This window comes from Arachis ipaensis, chromosome B3, assembly GCF_059453495.1.
Source record: "Arachis ipaensis isolate K30076 ecotype BB chromosome B3, ASM5945349v1, whole genome shotgun sequence".
In the NCBI taxonomy this organism is placed as follows: Eukaryota; Viridiplantae; Streptophyta; class Magnoliopsida; order Fabales; family Fabaceae; genus Arachis; species Arachis ipaensis.
The window spans coordinates 91,185,088-91,204,097 of record NC_142438.1 but is presented as its reverse complement, the minus strand read 5'-3'; the positions used below and the strand labels follow the sequence as shown (position 1 = coordinate 91,204,097).

At 33.4% G+C, this 19,010-nt stretch overlaps 3 protein-coding genes and 1 pseudogene across 3 annotated transcripts; 1 reads left to right on the top strand and 3 right to left on the bottom strand.

Moving 5' to 3' along the window:
• Window positions 1–2,937: 2,937 nt before the first annotated feature.
• On the bottom strand, window positions 2,938–4,186 carry LOC148571553 (uncharacterized). Its single transcript, XM_088510158.1, has 3 exons — window positions 3,634–4,186; window positions 3,292–3,539; window positions 2,938–3,120 (listed from the first exon to the last, which is right to left on the bottom strand). The coding sequence occupies exons 1-3, from the start codon at window positions 4,184–4,186 to the stop codon at window positions 2,938–2,940; spliced, it is 984 nt and encodes a 327-aa protein (XP_088366284.1).
• Window positions 4,187–4,610: 424 nt separating this feature from the next.
• On the bottom strand, window positions 4,611–5,905 carry LOC107633332 (uncharacterized). The gene is made up of 2 exons (XM_016336973.3): window positions 5,496–5,905; window positions 4,611–5,379 (listed from the first exon to the last, which is right to left on the bottom strand). The coding sequence occupies exons 1-2, from the start codon at window positions 5,903–5,905 to the stop codon at window positions 4,611–4,613; spliced, it is 1,179 nt and encodes a 392-aa protein (XP_016192459.3).
• A 50-nt stretch (window positions 5,906–5,955) lies between these two features.
• Window positions 5,956–11,212, bottom strand: LOC148571552 (uncharacterized; annotated as a pseudogene).
• A 5,342-nt stretch (window positions 11,213–16,554) lies between these two features.
• On the top strand, window positions 16,555–18,430 carry LOC107634514 (1-aminocyclopropane-1-carboxylate synthase 7-like). The gene is made up of 3 exons (XM_016337974.3): window positions 16,555–16,759; window positions 16,859–17,154; window positions 17,419–18,430. Exons 1-3 carry the CDS (start codon window positions 16,586–16,588, stop codon window positions 18,293–18,295), a joined length of 1,347 nt encoding a protein of 448 aa, XP_016193460.1. The 5' UTR covers window positions 16,555–16,585; the 3' UTR covers window positions 18,296–18,430.
• Window positions 18,431–19,010: the final 580 nt, after the last annotated feature.

Sequence of the window (19,010 nt, the reverse complement as noted above, 5' to 3'; positions counted from 1 at the left end):
TTTGTTCATACATCTGTAATTATTTTAATTAATAAATAAATTTGTGCACAATAAAAAATAATTATAAAAGAGACAAAATAACTAAAAATGAAATTCTAATTAAAATAGATATTAAAAAGTTCAATTAGTATTTCTAATACATGTTCATCAATAATTCTCAACAAAATAATAAAATTCTTGTCTAACAATAATTGTCATAACAAAATAGTAATTAATATCAATCAAAATAATATCAAAATATCTATGCTTGACTTTGTTGGAACAATCTGATAGTGTGTGGATCCAAAATCAGTGCCAAATGAAAGCTTTTCGGTAACATCAGAGTAATGGTATGATGAACTCAAAATCCTCTTGCCTCCACTGAGTCCAATAACTGCTGCATTTAAATGAATTGGGGTTTAGTTAAAGTTGCATTTAAAAAAAAATTGAAACATAAAAGGTGCAATAACGGAAAATGATGCATGGTATATGTTTGATGAAGTACCTGAGTAAACTGAGAAAGAGAAATGCAATTCAGATAACGATGATTGCTCCAAAAAGGTATTAGCTTAGTAGTTCTTATTTAGAATCATAGAATCACAGGAAGAGACTTCACTCACATAACTGTTTGGTGTGGAAGGAAATAACGTTGCTGCTATATTAGATTTTTCTCTTTTATTTTTTAATGATTATTCTTTTATTATCACTATCGTATAAAATTAATTAATTTATGTTTGAGAGAAAGCAACAGAGAAATAAATGACTGAAACATAAATTTGAAGGGGAAAAAAATGAAAAGATAAAGATATGAAACAACTCCCTTGACAATTTCTGTCATTCCTGCGAATGAAACAGCAGTTACTAGAGTCTGTTGCAGTGACAACACGCATCACTCCCCAACATAGCCACATTATTTCAGCAATGAGGAAAAAATTTTCTTCCTCACAGTAGCACAACGCTACAAAAATAAGTAATTAAAAAGGAAAAAGAAAAAAAGATGATTGATTAAAAATAGCAAGAGTGTATTGCAGAAGCCACCATGAAGTAAGATGGCAGAAGACAGAGAAAGCAAAGGCAAAAAATGTTGATAGTCCATTCCCAATAAATGATAAATCACAAAAATTACTGCAAATTTTTTTGTTATACCTGGTCATCACTTTGGATCACGAGTTGATGAGGAAGGACGATCGTTGCCATTCGAACATTGCTTACTATTTATATCATGTGTTGATTCCTTGGCTCGTAATAAAGATAGTGCTTCATCAATATTTGTGCCAAGAGAACTCTGTTGCAAGAGAAGCTTCACAAGATCCTCCAAACTTTGGACTCTATCTTTTGTCTCATGAAGTTCAGTTTTCATTGAACTTATAGTCTCTGCATGTTGTTGCTTAATTTTAGCAATCTCCCGTTCTTTCTGCAGAGATGTTTTTGTGATTGTCCTCCCATAACATCGAACTCTTCCTGGTTGTTCTTTGCCAAATACTGCAGTAAATGCTTTCTCGAGAGTGTCTCCAGCTTCTTGGTGGCTCTTAAGTTTATCCTATTAAAAGAAAACATAACAATTTTAGCTTGTTCCACTCACTTATTCTCATGCTTCTTTCCAAAACAGTCTAAAAGTAAAGGTGTTATGTCATGGCTATTTCCTCGGTTCAAGAAGAAGCATAGCAATAATGTGATGATGAGTTTCCCAAACAGAACTGAATCTGAGAAAGTTTCTCAAGTTCTTAAGGACATGTGAATAGTTTCAATTGAGACACTCAAGAGGGAGTTAATGGAAGCAAATGAGAGTAGGGATGCAGCATTAATGGAAGTTTCTGAGATGAGAACTTCATTGGGGGAACTTTTAATACTTTTAATAATGATATAATGAACATATTAAAAGTTAAAACTTAGATTTTATGTCCTTTACCAGTCATGTCCATATCAGCTACCCATTAAATATAAATAGATGACAGAAATTAAAGGATGATTTGATTAATTTCAAACCTAAAAAAGCAAGCTGTCTTAAATTAATGCCTACCAAATCCCAAACTCTAAAAGGACACGGGACACTATTGTGAGTTTGTGACAAGTCACTGTTATTTTAATTAGAATTAAGAGGTAATATATCATTTAACATTTGTATCTTTGACTTCTCGCCTGCTATATCTAAATAAATTAAAGCATAAGCAATTCACATGTATATTTTAATTATGGACCCCACAAAACATGATCATGTATGTTTTAAATCTACTTAATTAGTTATTTATAAATTATATTAGCTTTCAAGAAGAATCCTCCTCCACGGGGAATTGACTTTGAAGGCTCTAAAATCAAGATATATACATATTACATACTATAACAATACATTTTTTTAGTTTAAACCCTCCGGTGGGAATCTTAAGGGTAGAAGAGAATCCAGGATTTTATATTCAGGATAGGATCTTAAGTTTTATACAGGACAATCTGACTTAAAATAATACTGTAAATTAAGGCAGTTTTATTTTAGATCAATTTGTAAATTAAGGCAGTTTTACTTCAACTTATTATGACTTACAATAACAGCTTGTGTTCCTGAATCAAGCTCTTTTCCTTTTCGTCCAGTTCGAGTTGCAACAAACACATCAACCTGTGATGGGTCTTCTTTGTTCTCATTCATTTCACGCTACAAGTAAGGGGAAAGAGTATTAAAAATGGCCAAAAATAATATTTATCTAGTTTTAAGATGGTCATTATACAACAAGAAAAAACTTATAAAAAATCAAAATTATTACCATTTCATTACGCACTCTTGCAAAATTTATAGGTCCCATTCGATGTTGATGTTGTTGCTTTTTACGATTTTCAGAATTTAAACGAGATAGAGCCTATACCCAACAAAATTAAAGGGAGTTATATGTAATAAACCAAAAGCATAAAAAAAGACAAAGAAACAGAATTATTTATTCTACAACTCACCTTAACAGAAGGAATACTCCATTATGCAATTAACTTTTGAAATTGAACTTCTGGAATATCTAAAGGGCGATTTTTCAGCATATCTTCAATGTTGTTATATCTCTCAAAATGCTTTCCCTTGATTCTTGTTTTGTAACCTTTCCAAGCTTCTCGAACACCAGTCATCACCCACCCTTTCCCCTCTTTTGGAAGAATGAACTTTGACTACGAAAAAGTACAAAACAAAAATTGTAAATGACAATTCAAGAACACTAAAAACAAAGACAAAACTGTAGTGTAAAACAGCAGCTATATATTTTCACAAAACTACAGCTAAGCCATACGAAATTGAAAATTTTCAGATCATAAAAAATAGATGAGAAATAAAACACTTACATTAATATATTTCCATATGCGCTTTTTTACTTTGAGGGGCACAGCTTTCCAACTAGTGTACATCAATGTTATGAAATCGCTATTCCTTCCCATTGTTCCAATAAAGTAAGTTAAATCATTCACTCTTCTTGGAGTTGGTCCCATTGCTTGTCCTTTATAAAAAGTCACCTCTTCTCTTTCTTCCCAACTTCTTGCATGGATTTTAGCACACCATGTTTTTCCTCGTGTCCTTCTAGTCTTTGGAGTATCTATAAATATGTGCAATTTAACCATTTAAATGAATTATATAGCTATACATGCTAATGAATAAGTAAAATGATAATTATGTATAAAGTGCAGCACCTTTAACATTGTTAGTTTCCATAAGGTGATTGTCATCACCATGAAGAACTTCATCTTCATATTCACCAACATAGTCCTCATCATCCGAGAAATCATCATCATCATCATCTCCAACTTCATTAGCATTTGCTCCACTATGTTCCTCCTCTCCTTCCACATGAATCCCATTTGTCTCCAAAAATGTATCAAGTGTCATGGCTTGACAACTTGATTTTGTATTTGTCTTCCTAAGATTTTGTTGCTTTTCTTGAATAGATCTTTCATTTTCAGCACTTGGTTCAAAATCGTCATCTTCTCTTTCCAAATGAACCCCATGTGTCTCCAAAAATTTATCCATACCCATGGTTGGACGCTTTTTAAGATTTTTTGGTTCTTCTTCACTAGCTCCAATTTTCTGGTTCGGCATACTTTTCATTCTTTTGGAAAGTGGGACTTCTTTTTGAGTGCTTTGCTTAGAAGGCATAGGAGTCACTCTCTTTTGTCCATGACCACCAGCCATCATTGGAGAGATAAAATGTTGCTTCTTATGAATTTCTGCTGTATTTTTCTGCATGAATTGCTTGTTGCTTTGATACTGTTTTACCAGTCTTCTCCGCTTTGGAGTAGTTCTTGTTTCCATTGTATTTCTGAAATAAAACAAAACAAAATAAAAGATGACATTAGACATTAGAATTTGGCAATGTAAATAAAGTTCTTTCCCAACACCAAATTCAGCCTTTAATAAATCATTAAAAAACTGAATGGAGTTGTTTGCTGAGGATATAATTGAAGACTACTATTTAATAGTAATAAACAAGAAGGAGCTGAAGGAGATAACATTGTGGAACTGAAGGAGCTGTTTGCTGAGGATGTAATTGAAGACTACTATTTAATAGTAATAAACAAGAAGGCATGCCATAAGACACATATATAAAAAAGTGATACATCTTTCATTCCACTTCCCTACTATTTAGTGTAATGAAGGAAAAAAGTATAAATCATTCAATGTCGTCTTCGGAATTATCTTCTGATTCTGTGTTGTATTCTTGTGAAAGAAGAACTCCTTTTGAAGCATCTATAACAACTTCGTGCAAGTCACCCCTAATCAAATCAATTTCACCATTATCATTGGGTATAGAAGGACCCATTGACTGGTCAGATGGCTCTTTTTCATATATAGCTTGGGGATCAACATCATCTTCGTCACCTATGCTAAATAAATCCCTTGGAATTGACTTCATAACATAATGTTTATTTTGATCAAATGGATCTTGCACATAGAAGCATTGGTCTACTTGACATGCCAACACAAAAGGCTCTTCTTGATAGCATTTTTTGTTGAATTGAACATACGAAGAGCCATAGCCATCCTCTTGAGTCTCATACCAGTCACATCTAAACAATACAACCTTAAAATTGCCAAAGTAGTCTAACTCAATTATATCATTTATTCTGCCACAGTAGGAAACTTTTGCATGAATTGGATTTGGATCCTTTGCACTTGCAAAGCTCGTAGTCAACGCAACTAAAGTTACACCACTATTTTGCGTCTTGCGTCTTGCCTCACATTGCCTAGTATGAAATCTATACCCATTGATAAAATACCCCGAATATCTTTTTGCAATCTTGTTGGGCCCTCTAGAAAGCTCCTTAATCCAATCTGGAACATTCTGACGCATGGCACGTGCTTTAAACCATGAGGGAAAGTTCATACTATGGTTCTTAGCTTTCACCCAACTTGTTCCTTGTTGATCAGCCTCATGCTCTCTAAATCCAAAATTAGGATTTTCGTAAGTAAAACCTAGAGATAATACCATGATTCATAATTAAAAAAATTAAAAGAAATGGACAGTTCAATAATATGTTTGGTAAGTAGGATTTACCTAACATAGTCTTCAATTTTTCCACAGTTCAATAATATATAGCTATGGGCTTGGTTTCGAGACTTGTCGTCAAGAGAAAAAATCTCACCCTTCTTTGCTCCCAATGGACAGCCTTTCTTAGGAAACAAAATTGGAAATGAATGTGGAATTTCCGCTTCAAAGTCATTAGCATCATTATTCCGGGGTATTCTATTCAATTTTGTTTGAACACCATCATGTAAATAACGTGAGCAAAAAGTTAAACACTCATCAACCAAGTAGGCCTCCGCAATAGATCCTTCAGGACGACTTCTATTTCGAACATATGACTTCAAAGTACACATGTATCTTTCGGGAGGATACATCCACCGAAATTGAACTGGGCCGCCTAGTCTCACTTCATTAGCCAAATGAATAGGCAAATGCATCATTATGTCAAAAAATGAAGGAGGAAAAATCCTCTCCAATTGGCATAGTGTTATCACAATCTCTGCTTCCAATTGATTTATCTCTTCTAATGTGATAACCTTTTGACATAACTGACGAAAAAAAGAGCCAAGCCGAATTAAAGGGATTGCGACCGAATCTGGAAGTATACTTTTGATGGGAATTTGCAGCAAATAATGCAGCATAAAATGGGCATCATGAGTCTTGTAACCTGATACTTTTCTTTCTGCAAGGTTCACGCATCGAGAAATATTTGAGGCAGCACCATCAGGTAGCTTTGCTTTCTTCAAGACATCACAAAAAATTGATTTCTCAGCTTTAGTCATGGAGAAACATGCTTTTGCAAACTTCACTTTTCTATGACCTCTTATTTCTTTTGGATGAAGATTCTTACGAATGCCTATTTCTTTCAAGTCATATCGAGCATTTAGGTGGTCTTTTGTCTTTCCAGATATATCCAAGAGAGTTCCAAGAATACTGTCAACTATATTCTTTTCTATATGCATTACATCAAGATTGTGTCTTGATGTGTTATACTTCCAGTAAGGTAAATAAAAAAAGATTGACCTTTTCCTCCACGGGCCTTCATTCACCTTTTTTTTTGTCTTCCCAAAGGAGTTCTCCATAGAATCTAAGTGACTTAAAACTTCCATGCCCTTTAGCAACGGTGGAGCTTTTCGATGTTCTTCTTTTCCATTAAATGACATTTTATTAGTTCTCCATGGATGTTCCTCGGGCAAAAAAACATGATGACCCATATAACACATCTTCCGACTATGTGTAAGATAACTAGAACAAGTCCTAGAGTTACAAGAAGGGCAAGCTAGTTTCCCCTTTGTACTCCACCCGGATAACATTGCATATGCAGGGAAATCACTAATTGTCCATAAGAGAGCTGCATGCATTTGAAAAGTTTTATTTCTTGCGGCATCGTATGTTTCTACCCCCAAGTACCCATAACTCCTTCAATTCCTCAATCAATGGTTGCAGGTATACGTCAATATCATTTCCTGGCGATTTTGGTCTCGGGATCAACAGAGAAAGCATGAAGTATTCTTGTTTCATGCACATCCATGGTGGCAAGTTATAAGTCATTAAAATAACCGGCCATGTGCTATGAGATATACTCATGGTTCGAAACGGATTGAATCCATCGCTCGCCAAACCAAGTCTCAAGTTACGAGGTTCCTTGGCGAATTCTGAATGTCGGTTATCAAAATCTTTCCATGATTGACCATCGGCAGGATGCTTTAGCTTTCCATCCTTTTTACGCTCTTCCTGATGCCAACTCATATTCTTAGCGGTCTTTGAGCACATGAATAGCCTTTGAAGCCTGGGAATTAGGGGAAAGTGCCGTAATGTCTTTGCAGGAATGTTGTGAGCTTTCTTTGAAGATATGTCACCTTCAACTACCACAGGCTCATTCCAACGAGAAGTTCCACATTCATGGCAACATGTTTCATTCTCGTGCTCTTTCCAATATAGCATGCAGTCATTTGGGCATGCATCAATCTTTTTATAATCAAGACCTAAATCTCTCACCATAGCCTTGGATTTGTTGAAAGAACAAGGGAGATTCAAGTTAGGAATAGCCTCTTTCAACAACTCCAGGAGGGAAGTGAACGAGGCATTGCTCCATCCATGTAGACACTTCAACAAGTATAGTCGGATGGTGAAAGATAACGTAGAAAATCCCTTGCAACCAGGATATAGTTCCTTGCTAGCCTCGTCAACCAAATTATAGAACTTCTTTGCATCTTCGTTCATACCTTCTTTTTCTCCCTCAACATCTGCCACATTCCTAAACCTTTCGTCTAGCAAGCCTTCAATGTCATCGCATGAATAAATCTCACCGGTATCACCAGTATCGACATCCATACCAATTACACTTTCCCCATGATTAACCCATCGTGTATAGCCCTTGACAAATCCAAAGCATATTAAATGGCTATAAATAGACTCTCTTTGACCCCAAAGGAAGTTGCAACATTTTGCACAAGGACATAGAATTTCCTCTCCTTGAGGATTTTCAACGGAGTAAGCATAGTCCAAGAATCTATTGATGCCGTCTCTAAACTCTTGGCTATGTCTTGGTAAACTCATCCAGTTCTTGGATGAGTCCTGGGAAAACCTAATTGTTCATAGTGATATTACTATTAAACTAAAAACGATTTTTATTTATCAAAATGGAATCTGAAACTTGCTATATATGCACAGTTACTTAATATAAAATATATTAAAAAGTGCAAAAGAATAACATAAACATATAAAAGCAAATAAGTATAAGATAGAAATATCTTACGAGGTCATGCCGCAATAATTTGCACTTAGTGTTCAGCTGCGTGCAGTAGCTTCATACTTAGCAGGGTTGGGATCCGTCAACAATGAGCAAATTGACAAAAGAACCTGAAATAGAACAAGATTAAAAACTTTATGTTTTCCAACATTCAAAACAGGATCAGCATAAATGAGGTATTTTCATTCACATAGGATTCTATTTAGAAAATTTAAAAAAGAACAGATCCAGTTCTTATTAAGTATCTGCAGACCACATAGTGAATTATCAAGTTGGAACTAAAACTATAACTCAAGTCAGGATTAATGGATGTCTATTTTAAGTGCAGTATTATTTAATGAAAACTGTCTCCAAGTATGATCAGTACTAACATCTAGATGCATTAAGGAGATCAAATAAAAAATAAGATGAAATGAGAAAAAAAGAAACTTAAAAAATAAATATTTTCTAATTATTTTTAATAAAGAACACAGACCACAATTCTTTTTTTCTTTTTTAGTTTCTTTCTTGACGAGACCTGTAAAATAATGAGTTATATGTGGCGTTGAAAGAAGCCATCCAAAGAAGCCTAGTTAGTTGGATTTTATTATGCGCAAATATAACAGGACTAAGAATATTAGTTTAGTGGACTACTCTACATAAATGAACTAATCACTATTAATCTATTCTCAATTTGTCATTACTACTATACTAATCATTATGATTAGGATGTCAATTTCAATAATGTAATTTCTAGAAACAACCACAGTAGCTAGCTGTCCCACCCAATGACCCAGTCCTCATAATTGGTCCTCTTTATATATGTTTATGCTTAAAGTGGTAATTCACTAATTCCATTTCATTCCCCAGGAAAAGCATCAAAGAAGGAATAAATTATAAGGAAAATGATACTAATTTGATAACCACAAAATTTCCAATTACCAACAACTATGTATATTTTTTAGCAATTGTGCAAATACACATCATGTTAATATAAATACAAGAACCGTCTCTAAAAGATCAATTTGGAGATGTTGAGGTAGTCAAATTAGCATTACCAGAAAAATTAACCATGACTTGGAACCGACTACAGAGCAAGCCTCAGGGCGCTAACAAATTAACCATGACTTGGAAATCCAATGTTAAAAATAATTTAGTATTTATAAAGATTAAATAATAACAAAAAAATGAAAAATACTAAAAATTAATGGTTTGAAGAGTTTTTCTAAGCTCATCGTTACCCAAGGCAGATTATACCTGGTAACCTGAGTAGGAGCAGTAGAATGGGCAAGAAAGCGAGTACGATCCTCTATACTTGTCAGCAAAATCAAACAGCTGCAATGAACATGCATGTGTAGCTTAAATTAAATTAATTAAGTTAAATGTATGTGCAGGAAGAATTAGGCGAAAAAGGTGGTGTGTATTCCTGCACCAGCAGCTGCAAACAGCAGACAAACTGGAGAGGTTGTTCCTTCAGATTTGTGGGCTTGGAGGAAATACGGTCAGAAACCTATCAAAGGTTCACCTTATCCAAGGTAACTACTTCATTCACATTCTTAATTTCTTTTTCTTTACCTCCTTATTAATTACAATAATATTCTTGGTAACATCCATCAAATATTAATTAAATTGTAAAAACACGCTAGCTAGATGCAACAAATAATAATGCACATATTAATATCAATATGTGTATGTATTCTTATAGTAAGTTATATAATATTGCTGACCTATAACTGAAATCATCAATTTCTTGCAGTGTACTACTGTGTCTCTTCCATGTTTCTTGACCATTCAACACTCACACCTTTGAGGTTTTAAAAAACACAACCACATACTATTCAACAAGCTTCACTTAATTTCTTTAGCAACCCAAAGTTAAAAGCAATATCTCCTTTTAATTATTATTGATTGAAGAAATGACATTGTCAATTTGATTATTGTTGGTGATAGAGAGGTTAAATTTGTGTTTCTTAAGATGAATAAGTCTGTGACATTAATTATTATTTATTTTTATTATTATTAGGGGGTATTATAGATGCAGCAGCTCAAAGGGTTGTTCAGCAAGGAAACAAGTAGAGAGGAGCAGAACAGACCCAAACATGCTTGTTATTACTTACACTTCAGAGCACAATCATCCATGGCCTACTCAAAGATAACCATCATAGTGTAAAAATCATGTGTAGCTTGTGTTATCCAATTCACTCCAACTCCTTCCACACACCAACTCATCATAATAATTATACTAATCACTTCAACAACTGCTTCTACCATAACCTATCTCTGAAACCATTTCATCCCCATTATAATAATAAAACAACAGGTATTTTGTAATATATATAAGCTAAAATTTAAAATCATAATAAAAAAACCAAAATAAAATGGTACTGCACAAAGCTATGTATGTAAAAACAAGTTTAAGTTCAACCAGAAGATTTAAAATACACATGCAGTTCCATTAAACGCACACAATGACAGTAGAGTTGCTTCAACACTAATGCACACATACAGCAACAAATTTCATATAACCAAAAATTAGGATTCAAAACACAAAAATAGAAAAGAAAAACAGAGATAAAATCATGAGTACCTGTAAAACAATGATCAGCGGTGATGAACCCTAACAGAAGAACGCTGGCAAATTGGAAGAGATCATAGATGAACGGCAAGCAAAACCTAAAGACTTTATAGATCTGGTTACAAAATACACAAATATACACAAATATGAACGGCTAGCTCGAAACAGCAACATTATTACCAAAAACCCTATAATAGCAACATCAACATTATTAAAATTAAGATTCAAAATGAAAAAGAAAAAGGAATAGGCAGAATCATAGGTACCCGGTGATGAACAAGTGAGCAGAAATGATGGAAGCTCGAACTGCTAGCGGAGACGATCGAAGGTCAAACGCGAACAAAGTGGATTGAATCTCGATTGCGAGCAGAGAAGATTGAATCTCGAACTACAAGCAGAGAGAATCAAAGCTCAAACGCGTGTCAAGACCTCCATTGCCATCCTCGAAGAGAAGAAGACGAAGAAGAAGATGATTTAGTAGCACGTCAATGTCTGAGGAAGATGAAGATGAGGATGAATTAGCAAAGAAGAGCACACGTCAATGTCTCCTCTATTGCCATCATCGAAGAGAGGAAGATGAAGATGATTTTGTGCTTGTTAGGGTTGGGGTTTTGTCTCAGACTTTCTTTCAGTAAAAGGAAAAGAAGATGATGAATTGAAGACCCGTGGAGGAAAGGGGTTTTGTTTTTCTTTTTTTTAGTTAAAGTGGGAAAAAATATTTTGTTAAAATATTTGGAGAGAAGCTTATAATTTAAAAAAAAATATTAATTTATTTTAGACAACATTTACAAATTGATGTTTATTAAAAATTTTAAAGCAACTTTTATAAAATGTAATATATGAATACAATAAATGTTGTCTATTTAATTTATTAAAGCAACATTTTTGTTATGTTTTTTAATTAACTAAAAAATAACATTTATAACATGTTGATTTAAAAGAGTTGCAATAGTCTTATTTTTTTGCAATAAATATTAAGAGTTGCTTTTTATTATTTTAGACAACACTTTTTAAGTATTGTTTTGAATATATGTTGCCGTAGATCAAAATTGTTGTAGTGGGTTCGTTTGTTTCACAAATTTAGAATGCTTTAAAAGTTTAGCAAATGTGTGTATTTGAGTTTATTGATAACAATGCTTGAAGCCTCTTAGTGGGTGGATTAGGATTTGAACCCTTGTATGTTGCCTTAAAAATGATTGAAAAAATTAAAACAGAACAGAATTTAAAGTTACATAACTTTCTCATATGATGTGGTGTGAGTCTGAAACTTGTTCTAAATCAAACTTGAAGGTGTCTAGTATAGCCCCACCAAAATTTAGGAACAATGAGTTAGAATTAATTTTTTGTTATTTTTGTAAAAACTTTCCTGCCTGCTGTTTTTTAGAAATTGCTAGGACAAGGACAGAACTTTGAAAAATTGTACGAAATTCAATTTTAAAGCGATTACAATGAAACTTGATGTGAATTAAAGCTTAAGATCCCTATAATACATCCATTAAAAGAAATAGCTCGTGCACGAACTTTTCACGACGTGTCTCCACCTTGTAAGAATATAAGACGCTGTATCGGATAATGAATTTCTTTAACTAAGTTTAACATAGTTTATTTTGATTAAGAATTTTGATCAATGTTGTGAATATGTTAAGAACATTTCCAATTAGTATGTTTTTCGCAGACATGCGGATCAACCTAGTGGTCGTGGTAGAGGGAGGATTTCTGCCGGTACCCTTGGAAATTCTGGATCCTCTCCCTCTAACCTGACTACCCCGGTGATGTCACAGGTTGCAGGTGCATTAGAATAGCCTTTCATTATGGTGCCTAACCCCAACTACGTCCCTGCATCTACGACGATGATGCTGCCTCAATTCGCTTAGCAGAACACTATCTCAGCGACGCCGCCTCCAGCGACGAACACCACGACGCCGGAATCCTCTCACGGAAGCTAGTCAGCTAATGCCCCTCCACCACCTCCCATCATATGGTTGATTATCTGTTCTGATGGCGAAATGGTGTAAGTACTATTTTAAGTCTTTTATATGCTGAAAGTGTTTGATATATCCTGGTTATTGATTCTAGTTTTAGTGGATTTAAGATTGTAGGTTTGAACCGCTAAAAGTGTTTAATATATCATGATTAATGATTCTAGTTTAGTGGATTTAGTGGATTTATAGATTTTGCTTCTTGATTATTTACTATTGTTCATTGATTGTTGATAGTTGGTGCTGTTTAAGTTAATTGTTGATGGATAAAGTTTGTGGCGCATTCCATTTATAGATGCAACTCTGCCAAAATTTCTAAAAAAAATCTCTATATATTATGATTTTTTGCTTCTGAAGTTTTAATTTATATTGTCATATTGGATTGTTTATGAATTGTTGATAGGTTTGCACCAAACAACAATGCATGTATTCAAGAGATGACCAACGTCATCAAGCTGATGTACGACCAACCATGGCCGAGCTACAAGAAGATCCCATCTGAGACTAGAAAGCAATGATTGCAGAAGTGGGCAGTAAAAATTTAGTATAGTTAAACCTTATTAGCTAGTTTATATCTTCTGTTTTGTTTAACTAATTTTAAAGTTTTTTGTGCAGCTTTTCTTTATATGGGACAAGGAGCACGATGTCCTCATCAGGAAGATATATGACCATCGAATGGGTAGGCGGCTGCGATAGATACTGGAGGATGTATGTGAGAGGCACGACCACCTCACTACCTGGCTCCGCCCAGAAATTAAGAAGGCTTTGTACGTTCACTGGGAGACCGATAAGGGATTCAGGCATCAGTGTCTCACAAACAGAGCTAACATGGCATCGATCAAGTCATCCAAGTATAACGATGGCTCAGCGACCTTCATGGAGACTAAAGCCAAGATAATATGGGTTAAATTTTTTGATATATCATTAGTAGAACAAAGTCTTTCAGTGATCTCTAATTTTGTCATTAACTTAGTTAAATTCTTTGAGATATCATTAGTAGGCATCCTAATATATTGTTTCAATGCAACATGTCTAGTCGAAGTCGCTGGATCGCGATGCGACATTGGCAAAGACCTTCAAGTACACCCACACTTTGAAGGAAAACAAAGAGAGATTTGCTGATACACTGTGTACAATAGCTCAAATAATAAGATTCTGTACATCAATAATATAGAACACTTTTAGTACTTTTTTTTCTAGTTTGATAATATGATAAATTTGTTTATTTTTTGAAATACTATGAATATTCAAAGACAAATTAGATGAAAATTTGTCTTGATTAAAATTATATTTATTTTGTATGGAATTATGTTTATTTTGCAATGGAAAAATCTAAAAAAAATTATGTTTTACCTTACCGATGGATTTACAGACGAAAAATTCGTCTATATTCAGAGTTCGGAATGCTTTTTCAGGCTCCAATTACCAACGAAAAATCTGTTAAAAAATCTTATGCTAGTTACCAACAGAAAATTTATCGAAAAATCTGACTTTTTAGCGAAATGGAGGGGATGATTACCAAGAAAAAATATGTCGATAAATTATCGACGGGAAAAAATTTGTCGGTAAATAATTTTCAATGCTGCTTTTATAGAGGGACAAAATCTAGTAACGAAAATTCGTCTATAATAAAGATAAAATCTATCTATAAATCCTTCTGTAATAAACAATTTTTTAATTATGAGAGGAGAACGCGTTTTCAGTTTCAGCTCAATGTTCTCCGTTTTTTTAATTTAAAAAACGGCATCACTTTATGTAAATCAGCCGAGTTTCAATTCGATCTAATTAACCGATACTCGACCGATTCAACAGCTCAACAACAATTTTTATAATTTTGATTTTTCTATTATAACCGAACCGCAAAAACATTCGGATCTCAGTTAAATTGGTCTAGATTTTAATTTGGTCCAATCGATTCATCCGATCTGATTTTTAAAACCATGTATACGACTATTAATTAATTCCTTTTAATAAATGAAAAATACAAAAATATATGTACTACTGATGAATTTGGCTCTTTAATCTGTTGCAATGATGATCATTGATTGCAATGATGATGAAATCACATCATGGAACTATGTTAAACTACTGTTGAAATGACAACAAATTTTTGACGGAAGTCGTTATTGAAGTTCTATAGTACTTGCGTTGTGTTGTTTGTTCTTGGCTCCCTCTCATCAATTAAAAGAGTGTGGGGGTCACAAGATCCGTGAACGCTCTTTTTTTCTTACTTTCAACCTCCTCCTTGCAATTCACAATCTATCTTGTTCGATCTTTCCAGTTACTACCTGATAATGTATCTTTGCCACTCGTCATGTCGCTATTGAAACTTAACTACTCTTATTAAGACACTACGTACGTTAGAACAATAGAACCTATAGTAATCAATGTGAAAGCATGCTATCTGGTTTCCCCCATAAAGGAATTTTTGGAGTATATTTGTTCTTCTAGTTGTTAATTAGAGTGTTAGAAATTTTTAAAAAAAATAATTTTTTAATATAATATTAAAATTTTTATGACTAAAAGAATTTAATTTTTGTTATCTCTTAAAAAAATAGCATAAAATAAAAAAATATTTATGTAAAAAATTTAAATAAATAAAAAAATATTTGAATAAGATATATTAAAAATATAATTATTTATATTTTTTTATTAATTTAAAATTAAAAAAATAATTTTATGATATAGAAAATTGATTAGTCATAACCTCATGTACAGGTTGCTCAGTTGCTGAGAACTGAAAATTTACTTCTCATCGGAACTCAATCACTCTTAGATTAAGAAATATCTATGCAGTAGGGTTTCATTGCTATTATAATGTATTAGGAAAAAAAAAATGTTAATAACATTTTTTAAATGAATCTCTATATTTAAAGGTGGGTTTTTTCGTGTCTAGCTATATAATTTTTGTCTAATTACTTAAAAGTAGAGATAGAGTAAAGTGACAATCTCCTCTTTATTTTTAAATTCTATGAGTAAATATTAAACACCATACAAGAGACTATACTTAAAATAGAGAAAGTGATCGTTATGATATTTTTAACATGGTGTTTAATTTGCTAAAAAATATAAATTAATAATATTTTATAAATTATAAAAAATAAATTAGACAATTTAAACACTAAAATAAAAAATATCATAGAATTGACCAATAAAAAAACACATAATAAAAATGTTTTTACTTGATAAAATAAAATACTACTTATATATATAAAAGTATATAAATATTTTTAAAGACAACTCGACCTCTTCGAATATGAGAATTGGTAAATTTAAAAGTGATAAAGTAATACTATAAACTAACACTAGTCCATTAAACCGACAAATAAGAAAAATCCCTACGGTTTTGGAAATTATAAATAAAAGAAATCCACCCCCAAACAACCACCATATATATTTGATCCGTGCGGATCTGGCAGGAAGTACAGTTGTCACTAGTCAAAATCAGATAAATCTTTGTTAAAAGGCTATAAACTACTCAAAGTAAGTGGGCTTTATAGCTTTGAGTTTGCTACCAATAATTGATAATTTCATTTTTTATTTTTTTATTTTCTTAGTGGTAAGCGCGCCAGCCAAGTTGAAGGGAACGTTTTTTCTATTTCTTATTGCATCACTCTTAGCTCAAAGCTTATATATAGCGTGAGTTTCATGACAAGCTTCTCATTCAACACAACACAATCTCTCATCATATATCAGAATCTCTCTTTCATTCTTCTCTCACAACATACATAATACACACCAACATAACATATATAATTAAGAAACTTTCGGCTTTGTTACTAAATATTAATCTGTACGCTATAATTAACAAGCTAAGAAGCAGCTAGATATAATAATGGGTATTGAGATTGAGAAACCTTGCGTGGTGGAGCTTTCCAATATTGCAGTTTCTAACACTCATGGAGAAGACTCTCCTTATTTCGCTGGTTGGAAAGCCTACGATGACAACCCCTATGATGAACTCACTAACCCTTCTGGGGTTATACAAATGGGACTAGCAGAGAATCAAGTAAGTAAATACATGCATTATTATAACCACACTATATACACATATTATACATATATATTAGAATATGAACACTAATCTTGTTATTTTTTTATTGTGCAGGTTTCATTTGATTTACTTGAGAAATACTTGGAGGAACACTCAGAGGCCACAACATGGGGTAAAGGAGTTCGTAATAGTAGCTTCAGAGACAATGCTTTGTTTCAAGACTACCATGGACTCCACTCTTTTAGAGCTGCAATGGCCAGCTTCATGGAGCAAATAAGAGGAGAGAGAGCCAAATTCGAGCCTGACCGACTCGTCATCACTGCTGGTGCAACCGCAGCCAATGAACTCTTAACCTTCATCCTCGCAAACCCTGGAGACGCTTTGCTCGTTCCAACCCCTTACTATCCAGGGTAACAAAATGCTTTATATATACATTTAATTATATATTATAAAAAAATTATTCTAGAATTATATTACAGTGATTATCATGATTATAACATTTTAAAAAATATTATCAAAATAAAAAATATATATAAATTTAATTTTGTCAACACTTGCATAATTATTATAGTTACTACAGTACCCGACTATAAAAAAATATGGGGTCATTTTTTCTTTTTAATTTTTGGAACGTAAGTTTTAGCTAGAAGAATCTAATTGTGACGATTCTACAGATTTGATAGAGATTTGAGGTGGAGGACTGGGGTGAAGATAGTTCCAATTCACTGCGACAGCTCCAACAACTTCCAAATCACTCCAGAAGCGTTAGAAGGCGCATACAAAGAAGCAGAATCTATGAACACAAAGGTGAGAGGAGTGCTAATTACAAACCCCTCAAACCCATTAGGTGCAACCATAGAGCGCTCAGTTCTGGAGCAAATTCTGGAGTTTGTTACTCGCAAGAACATCCACCTGGTTTCCGACGAGATCTACTCAGGCTCAGTGTTCTCTCCATCAGAGTTCGTGAGCGTTGCGGAGATCCTGGAAGCACGCAATTACAAAGATGCTGAAAGAGTTCACATTGTTTATAGCCTCTCGAAGGATCTTGGACTCCCCGGCTTCAGAGTGGGAACCATTTATTCTTACAACGATAAGGTGGTTACGACCGCGAGGCGGATGTCGAGTTTCACACTGATATCCTCTCAGACGCAGCATCTCTTGGCTTCCATGTTATCGGATAAGGACTTCACGGAGCTCTACATTAGGACCAACAGAGAGAGACTGAGGAAGCGCTACGAGATGATCATTGAAGGGTTGAGGAGCAATGGGATTGAGTGCTTGAAAGGTAATGGAGGATTGTTTTGTTGGATGAATATGAGTCCGTTGCTTGAGAAGGCAACCAAGGAAGGTGAACTTAAGCTATGGAATGCGATTATTCATCAAGTGAAGCTCAATATATCGCCAGGGTCTTCATGCCATTGTTCCGAACCAGGTTGGTTCAGGGTTTGCTTTGCAAACATGTCTGAGAACACCCTCCAAGTTGCACTCGAAAGAATACGTAACTTCGTAGATAAAATAAGGACTCACACTCTCACAGCTGGTTCTAATTGACGACTCTATACTATACATATACTTCATGATTAATTAGTCCCTTAACTTTTTGATAAATGGTACACTTGTTAATTCCTTCGGGCCATTTTGATCAATTCTTTGGAGGGGTAAATGGCCGGGTACTTAATTAATACTGTAAAGCATATTATTACTTTTCATCTTAATAATTGTCATTGGTTGTATTTGTTTGCTTGCTTTACTGCTTAAGCAAGTTTCTTGTAACTCTAGTGCTACTTTTGTTTTGGAATTATATTGCTGATCAATAATGAAAATAGATCTTATCTATCTACAGTTTATATATAGAAATATTGACTATGAAATGACGTTGGAATATAAAAAAAAATGCTCGAGTCGAGTCTCGGTATAATTTATTATTTTTTATTATTATTTTTAACTATTAATTCAATTCATTTAATCTACTAGTCCAATAAAAATCACAATTCACTCCAAAAACAAAATGCACCATTCATGCCACGACAACATTTTACACGAATAATAAAAGTATATACATAATCATGTTAGGTACACATTAAATTAGATACTAATATAAAATATTTATTAAAATATAAATATATATATTAAAATTAAATTAAATAAAATATATATTTATATATAAATATATTAGTAGTTGATTTTATGGTAAAAAATTATATATAATATTATATACACACAAAATAGTAGCCATCAATAGTTATTTATTATTGGAATATGAATT